The sequence below is a fragment of the Trematomus bernacchii genome, unplaced genomic scaffold, assembly GCF_902827165.1.
Source record: "Trematomus bernacchii unplaced genomic scaffold, fTreBer1.1, whole genome shotgun sequence".
NCBI classification, from domain to species: Eukaryota; Metazoa; Chordata; class Actinopteri; order Perciformes; family Nototheniidae; genus Trematomus; species Trematomus bernacchii.
Genome location: NW_022987582.1, coordinates 10,419,937 through 10,429,437, shown reverse-complemented (window position 1 = coordinate 10,429,437; position 9,501 = coordinate 10,419,937). Strand labels below are relative to the sequence as shown.

At 41.1% G+C, this 9,501-nt stretch overlaps 1 protein-coding gene across 1 annotated transcript in view; it reads right to left on the bottom strand.

Annotated features, from left to right (window-relative positions):
* Positions 1-2,222: 2,222 nt before the first annotated feature.
* Positions 2,223-9,501, bottom strand: part of trak1a (trafficking protein, kinesin binding 1a) — a 38,694-nt gene continuing 31,415 nt past the window's right edge. Inside the window, 3 exon segments of the mRNA XM_034127620.1 lie at positions 2,223-4,726; positions 4,729-5,360; positions 8,567-8,669. Of these exon segments, the coding sequence (XP_033983511.1) occupies positions 4,341-4,726; positions 4,729-5,360; positions 8,567-8,669 (1,121 nt within the window). The 3' untranslated portion in view covers positions 2,223-4,340.

Below are 9,501 nucleotides of genomic sequence, written 5' to 3'. Positions count from 1 at the left end.
CTCAATCTCTCCCTTCCATCCTTCAGGTTAAGAGTGCTTGGCTCTGAGTCGTCTGAGTCGCCTCTAAATCCCTCTTACTCTGTCTCTCTGCTTCTACAAACTCATCGATTGGGAATCAGTTTCTTGCTATACTTTGATAAGTAATTCTAAGCTTCAAACTGATTTTGAATACCTACCTTCAAAGAGAAAACTCTATTTCATATTTCATTAGTTGAAAAGTCTAAAAACACCCTGACATGATGTATTACATGTACAGCACTTTGGCTCGACCAAAAATCGTTTTTATATGTGCTATATAAATAAAACTTGATTTGATTTGATTTGATTTAGGCGAGGCTGAGAGAAAGTTCTGCTGAGCTTCATTGTGAGTCCAGGAGGGCACATATGGATTTGCTAGACCAACATTTGCCTTTCTTAATCTTCCGATGCCGGCTTAGAGTTGGCCGTGTTTGTGTTTACACCAGCTGTCAGGTCTGTTCTCTGAGACACACTGCCTCCCTGTGGAGTAAAGCTGTAACTGGCACAGAGCTACAAAAGTTGCTCTGTAGTCTTCAGTGCTTCACATTCACAGGGACAAATTACCCCATCAACGTACAGTGTTGATTCTTTACTATTTTCATTTTCCCTCCTTTAGAAACTCTCCTAACTCCCCATTAAAATAAAAAACGTTTTAAAATTGTTTGCAAATTCCATCATAATCACCTCATTTGTTTTTCATGGTATGTCATTCTCCTCTTTGACATTCAGTGCACATGTCGTTGATCCAAGCACCAACTTTAGAATATTCCAGTTTAAAGCAATTATTTGATTTGCCTGAAATACAGAACACTCAAAATCAATACATTTGGTTCTGAAATGGTGTTCAGGTGTAGCAATATCAGACCAGTGGGACAGTTATGGGCAATTATTGTTTTGATCACCTTCCTCCATAAAGGAGAATAAGTTGAAGAGCCAGAGAGTGAATGACCTGTCATGTTCGACAGTTTCTTAGAGGTATAAAGCAGCTGGTCCCCTTACATCACAGCACAAATTAATGCAAGGTCCACATTTTCTCCGGTGTTTGTGAATGGTGGAAGTAAACATGAGAAGCCTGGTGGCAGACGAATGGAGCTGTAGTACTCCAGATGGGAAGCATTAGTACATTATTAGTCATATTGTATTGGGGTTGTATTGTGATTATATGCATTTACAATATTGTGGCATACTGTATATTGGGATCATTGTTCTGGTTAATGTGTTCTATTGTCCCACTTATCACCCAGCCTTATAATAGGATATATTACTTTAAGCTGACATTTTTAAAACCCGAAGCGACTGACATTAAGTGCATTCAACCATGAATAAAACTAAAAAAACAGAATTCTGCAAGTAACTTCGATTATAATCTTATAATGCTAAATACTACTACATTGCCTTCAAATAAGCCAAAATGGCTGCTTACATAAGTGAGAATGTATTGTATTCTTTTGGCCAAGGTGCAGTTTTTCTTCTACTTATTGTTTATTCAGTGTTTCCAGAGCTCTATAGAAGAGGGAATCTGATCAACATCCTTGAACCAGTAGTCTGTAAAAACTTAAAATTGTATCAAAGATGAGTAAAGTTTGACTCACAGTGCAGAACTTGCGTTATTCGATGCTGAATGAGGCAAAACAAGGTCTTCATGTATTTATTTTTATTGGCAGCAGGCACAGTCTGCTCTGTAGAATAGAACACATCAGTCCCTGAACAGAAAAGTTTCTTTCCCGCTTCACTAATAATGAACAACTTAAATTCCCTGTGTTTTTGTTTAAACTGTTATGCATTTCCTTTAAAAAATAGTAAGCATGAATACATGTGTTGCATACATTTACAATGTAATAATAGCCCTCTGTCTGAGGTTACCAGAAACTGAAGAGAAATCAACGTACTGTACACAAATGTATGGCCCTTCAGCAGATTAGCGTTTGTCATAACTTCCATTCAGATTATCATACACACACACACACAACACACACACACACACACACACACACACACACACACACACACCCACAAACACACACATCACCACACACACACACACACACACACACACCACACACAACACACACACACACACACCACACACACACACCACACACACACACACCCACACACAACACACAACCACACAGTGTAAACATTTTCTTTATCTTCCCAACTTTTGTGAAGTTATGGGCATCATCGAACAATGTGCCATTGAAATTTTTCTATGAAGTCATTTTAATAGTGCCAGAGAAATGTTTAACATTTAAAATAATAACACATTCTCGGAGGACAAATGATGCATAATGTCGTGCGACCGTTAAAAATATAAATACAGATCTGAAAAAGTCCTTTAACATGTACAATGGACATTCAGTAATATGCGTGCTTCTAATAATCCAAGTTTAATAAATATATGTAATGATTAATAATCTCTCACTCAATAACATTGCTAGTTTAACTCCTTAATTATTAAGGATTTCAGCAGATCACTACCAGCATCAGAGCCACACAATTTGAAATATTCATTCACTGACAGACAGTGGCCCAGTCCCAATGTGTCACCTCGGACTGAACTGATCAGCATTATATCCATCGTATTTCAATAATGGGTTAATAAAACTCATAAAATAGTCCAATGAGAATTGCAGTAAGTAGACAACTGGGCATTCCCGAGGGTGGACACTGGAACTGGGTCAGTGATTAAAAAGAAAATTCCCTTCAGCAACAAACGGATAAAAGCAATATCACGCTCTTTAGAACCAACATTCGGATATTTCAAGTCACTCCATTTACAATTACATTCAGAAACAAACATGTTTTATATTGCTTTTTTTTTTACCCACGCGCTTGATTTTGACAAAATAAGTTATAAGCTGTCAGATGTATGCGTGTGATCCAGGTTTACAAAGGAAATATGGTGGAAAAGAAAGTGAATCCGACAAAGCAAATGTGTTTGTCACAGTGCTAACCAGGTGTCTGTATAGCTGTAGCTGTTCTGCATTACTGTTTATGTGCTACATGTCCCTGTGGATGAGAAAATAAACTCAAACTCATTAAAAGATTCAAACAAAACGCCTAAAAATACACACATGAGCCTGTCTGGGTATCCTCATTAACTTTCTCTACTGCATTCAAATAATAAAGTTATCAAATTGTACAAACCCATAATCGAATGACATACAGTATGATTTTAGGCACGTAAGAACAGATCACACATTAAAGCCCCAATCTGGATTGATTTAGAAAATACATTTTTCTTACATACACATATTAAGGGGGAGAACAAAAGAGTTGCTGGCAGAAAACAATCTCTAGTGCCACTCCATATGACAATATCACTTCCATTTCATTCCAGTGCAATTAAGGTTTTAAAAATGTCACATTGGCCCGAACATAAGGTGACAATGGTTTGCAACAAGTGAGGAAAATTAGCCATGTTTATATAAAAATACAGTACAGCAAAGCTTGCCTCATTCAGGACTAGCAGAAAGCTTAATGGCTGAATCATAATGGAAGAGAGTTCTTGTTCTGTTCCTGGTTTGATTTAGCATTAGCTGCAAGCTCGAACTGTAGACTGGACACTGGCAGGACCTGACTTAAAAAATAATCAATGGGCACGCACATTTCAAATATGTCAAAGACTACAGACTTGTAATAGATGAGGGTCATCAATGCTTTCATTCGATTTTGGATTTCCAATGTTACGGTACAAACTTGCCCGCCTCCCAACATGATGACACAGGACTTCTTTAAAGTGCAGTAACAGTAACATCTGCTCAGTAAATGCGTGACTGTGTAGTCCTGAAATATACTTTTCCTCATAAATCATATTATATTCTGGCCAGTACATTACATTTTTAATTAATGTCATTTTCTCCAAAATTGTACTCAATCAGGTTGAATATAAAAATGAGACTGAAAAGCTGTGCAGTACTTTCACCAGATTGGGTCTTTAATATTATACCTTATATGACAGTATATTGCATGTACAACATACAATTACAATGGACACAGAGGAAGGCAGCACACTCCAGCATCAGTTGTCTGCTCTGACGGTTTATGAGTATAACACAGTGTTACAGTGTCAGACACTACTGCTTTATTCACCAGCATTTCACATCTACTGATGATTGTTTAAATAATTAGTCGGAGTATGGACTGGTTAGGAGTAGAGATGGTTTATTGTGTAGTTTAGTGTTTGAGGACTGCACTGTTCATCACACTACCTTCAGGATGTCTATAGTCATGTAGGTTATTTGGCTTTGCAATTTTGTATGCGTGCACATACAAATCTAGTCTCAGTGCATATGAGCTAACACACTGAACCTTTCCCTTTATGTCCCACTCTCATCGTCACTGTGTTGGTCGTTACCTATCAACTGCCACAGTCCGTCGTTGGGCCTGGCGTGTCTCTGCTTTAAAGTCTGCATTGTGACTGTTTCCACTTCATGTAGAGTCTGTGGTGTGTGTTTGGCCTGGGTGTGATTTCTTTCCTGTGTGGACACTGTGTGTGGGGTTTGCATCGTATGTGGTATGACTATCTCTGTGCTGGGGGGGCCTCCTGGGTCTTTCATCGCCATACTGGCCCCCACCATGGCCGGATAGCTTCGATTCCTCCTCAGCCCTGCGTTCAGTCCTGGAAGCCCCCCACCCAGTGCACTGTTTGCCAGTCCAGTTGGACCAAAGGGGGCTAACAGAGCACTCCCAGTTGAAAGCAGAAGCCGTGTTGGGGGAGAGTGCGGAAACGTTTCAGTTTGTCTACAAGTCGCAGGTTCAGCTTCTCCGATTGGCTCTCATCATCCGTGTCCCCCGCTCGCTCCCTCTCCGCCTCCCCCAGCACCTCCCTCAGAATGGTTCGAGCCGGCTTTGAGGCGAGGAAGGTGTCGAAAAATGGCGGGTCCTCAGTGGAAGGGCTGAACTGGAAAACTGGCCGGGTGTTGGTGGAAGAGGCAGATTTGGAGCGAGGGGAGTTGGGCGGGGTGGAGGGCTGCAGGAGGAGGGAGTCCGGGCGTTTCAACACTCGTCTGCGTTCCGGCTCTGGGGAATCGGTGATACTCCATGCTTGTGCTCCTCTCGCCGGTGTGGACGCTCCGCTGGTGTCCAAACCTCGGTCCCAGCTGCAGGGGTCGTACACTGAGGCGGAAATCCCATGTTCCAGCAGGAGGTGGACCAGGCCCAGGGACGTGCTGGTGGTCTTGGTGGAGTCTCGGAGGTTGGTGGAGGATTCGGCCATTGAGAGGGACAGGGAGAGGCGGCGTGGGGTGCAGCAGGGGGTGTAGGAAGGTGTAGAGGAGGTGGTGGTGGTGGTAGGGGTGCCGATATAAGTACTGCTCTGACAAGAAGACAGAGCTGAGCTGCAGATGGAAGAGTGAGGGGAGAGAAGGGGGGGAGGAACAGGCAGGTGTGCATAGAGAATGGGTGATAGGACAGAAATAAGCAGACATGAATTAATAAGTATTAATACTTGGCTTTTAGTAACAATTAAGACTCATTATTTATTAAAGGTACAACCCTGAACATAGTCATGCAGGAATTAACACTATATGGGCAACTGAGATGTGTAGCTCAGTTTAGGCCTTATCTAAGCCGAGGTATTTGTTAACCCCCATGTCTTTTTCAAATGGCAACCAAAGTCAGGAGCATTAAGGCTTACATACACATTTGATTCTTCACTGCACAATAAGGTAATTATAAGCGTTTACACGGCAAAGATCAGAAAGAAACCACTTAATCCTACAAATAGATCTGACTCGTGTGCCATATCATGACCTTTATATGGTCCCTGGGTCACATGGGTAAAGTGGCCATTTACAAGGAGGATCATTACCCCTCTCTTGATTCAGATCAGACTTTTGACGTTTAATGTAAATTATCTTCTCCCAGCCAGTGCGTTGAAACGCTTTTTGGCCTAGCTGTCATCAGCTTAACGGTTAGGGTAGGGGTGCATACCGGTACCCGGTATTACCGAAATACCGGTAAATGGCGGCTACGGTATACCGTACCGAAATCAGATCCGGTATTTTTTTTTATAAAGCTTTTATGTGCGCTGCTCCTCTAGCTTGGAACACTATGCAACATTTTTGGAAACTGAGCATTTTGGTGCATCATTTGAAAGCTCGGATAGATGAAATGTTATTTGATACCTGTCATTGTGAATAGGTTGTAATTTGTACCCCTGTAATTATGTTGTATGATGTCGTTTTTGTTTTCTGTTGTTTGTATGTGTAACCAATGTGCTGCAGGTCTCCCTTGAAAAAGAGATCGTTCATCTCAATGGGATTTCACCTGGTTAAATAAAGGCTACAAACAAACAATATCCTTAAACTCGCGCCCAAGCCGTTGAAATTACAATGTCGCCATGAAACTCCGCAAACGAGTCGACATCCGCCAGCCAATCAGATCGCGCGTCTTGCAACGGCTTCGGTGATTGGCTTGATTGCCAAGCAACGCCCTTCACCTTCCTCCCGAACGTCTGAGCCTTTCGGTTAGCTTTCGTTTTTTTTAGCTCGATGTCGGCACGAAAATCAAAAGTGTGGCTGCATATGACTGCCAGTCTGAATGGTGGGGTCTGTAACCACTGCCAGTCTGAATGGTGGGGTCTGTAACCACTGCCAGTCTGAATGGTGGGGTCTGTAACCACTGCCAGTCTGAATGGTGGGGTCTGTAACCACTGCCAGTCTGAATGGTGGGGTCTGTAACCACTGCCAGTCTGAATAGTGGGGTCTGTAACCACTGCCAGTCTGAATGGTGGGGTCTGTAACCACTGCAAGAAGTTTATTTCTGGGAAAGGCGGCAACACATCCAACCTCTCAAAACATTTGCTACTGTCACATCAAATCAGAGTACAGGAATGTACAGTCTTCAAGCCCTTGTTGTCAAACGTGTTTTTCATTGTTTGTTTAGTACTAAAAGGTCGAAGTCCCACAATTAATTTTAATATTTATTTGACATGTGAACTACATCATAAAGCGCCTCATGGGAGTAATTGCGGGATGATTCCATTTTTCCCTTATGCAACATGAAAGTACCACGATATGTATCGGTCGAGTATAGGTATCGGTATCGTAAAAAAGTCAACGATATGCATCCCCTAGGTTAGGGTAAGTCTCTGGACTGAATGTGGGGAATGCAGCAAGGACCCAGGTAATGTCTGAGGCCAGCCATGAATTCACCCCCACCCTCTTATAAGACAACTTGTTATCCACCCTCCGAAATACCACAACAAAGTGACGCGAATACACCGAGTCATGAATAAAGAGGCTGGATGTGGTTAAAAGCTCTAAAAGTTAGGGTGTGGTTAGGTTATTATCAGAGCAACCACTGATTATTTCTAACAAGTTGAAGTCAGTTAGGAAAATGTTGACAGGCAGCATTAGAGGCTAACTACATGTAGGGGTAAAGTTAGGGGCAAGCTGCTGTTATTGTGGTTAACACACACACCCACATTCTTAGGAATGCACTCTCATGCATTGCCTCACCCATGTGCACCTGAGTGGGTGCACTCAATGGGTCTGCTCTACGCCGGGAATGACAACCATATCATACAACTCCACTTCATCTTCCTCATCACATGACCTGCCAAGGCCAATCAGACAGCAGGGACACAAAGTATGAAGTCAGCCAGGTGCTGAGGCATCAGTTTCCCTGCCTCAAAATCTATCAGAGGGGAACAAGAGGGGGTTCCCTCCTTGGATGAGAGGGGCTATTTGATTTACAGTATAAGTGGAGACCTTTTTAAAGAAGCCCTGGGGGGAGAGATGAGTTCTGGTGATCCATTCCTGAGTCTGATCTAAAGTGTTTTCTCTAAGGTGTTTATGACTTGAGAAAAGCTAATTAAAGGTTTACCAGAACAATCTTTCAGATGTTTTTTGAACAACATCATCTATTGCCAGGATAATTATTCCATCTAAAAATGTGTGTTATTGTAATACTCATTTTGGCCTCAAGAGGCAGAAGTGCACCACTTACCCATATTCTAAATTGGAATAAATTAATTCATGTTTTCTTCCAGGTGAGTAGTAATGTTTACCTGTAAACATGTTACATTAATGTCATGTCTTTTTGGCAAGACATTTTAATTGAATTGTTTCTTATCACCATTAGGAAAAACACATCAATGAGATAAGCATTGAGTAACTTGACTTTGATTTCCCCTTGGCTTTTTTTCTTCACCTGATTCACAGATTAAAAACTATGAAATATTATTATTCTAAGGACACCAGTTCTTAACTCATGACAGAAAACATTGATATCAGACCTAGAAAAGGGATCACCAGATATTGTTTCCACACTTGTGGCCTCTTTACTGTAGATGACCCTTTCAGACATATTACTGTTACTACAGTTGGTTGTCATTATTTTCTACTGAAGGCTTCCTTTTTACATCAGATGTAGCAGCAGCTCCTTCTCTTCATGGGCTATTTGGTAAAATTCTAACGCAATACTACAAGTAGAATTTTGTTTTTTACGACATCTGATATAATTTGTTTATAACAGCAAACTACTTTCAAAAATACTAACTAAACAGTAATAATAGCAGTCTGTAATTTAAGATATTTACCTTTGGGATACAGAGGTCAGCTGATCCGAGGGATGGAGGATCCTGCAGGTGGTGTAGGTGTATGTAGAGCTAGTAGTGGACATACACTTCCCTGGGAAATTTACTAGAGGAGAACAGAGGAGAAGGCCCTTAGTACTCAGACAAAAGGTACCAAGCATCGCTGCAAATACACTGTACACAGAGAAAATATAGATTATGATTATAGTAAGAGCCCCAAGAAAAAGCACCAGCGTGCAATAGAATTACATTTACGGGGAAAATGATTAAAGCAAGAAAAGCTGTAAACTTTCTGTGTACATTTGGACGTCTGACTATAGTTTTAAGGCAGAAGTAAATGAGTAATCACTATCCCCTGAAAAGGAAGCGACATATTTCCACTGTATGGGTAATTATATCCCATTTTTATGGGTGTTTTGATTTGGGTGTTATTTGTTTGTCGTGATGTCATTTTAGATTTTGGGAAATAATTGTATTTCTGTGGTTTATCATAAATCTCACTCTAACATTTTATTGTATGCACCCCATACAAATTCATATCTGAAGGTGACCTACCATTCACCGGAGCTACAGCCAGGTCAACTCTAATATAACCAGCCGCGGGTGTCATGTGATCATGTGACTTGGACAGCTGCACTAATAACACCTGATATACACGTACGTGCTCACATACTGGAGCCAAGCCATGGTATTTGTGGGTGCGCGTTTGTGTGTGGTGCACTAGTGTTTTAGTATCCACTGCTAGAAGACAGTTAAGCACAATATTTAGGAATCACATTTCTATAAATTACACCAAAACAAAAAATGCACTATTACATTGTAATTGTAAAAATGCGAAAGACACTTTAGGATGTTATCAAGTTGATGAAGAGGATAGTTATGGACAAAGAGTACAAAATAATTGTGATTGGTTGGAAAAGGTATAGTGTGGCAGCTAA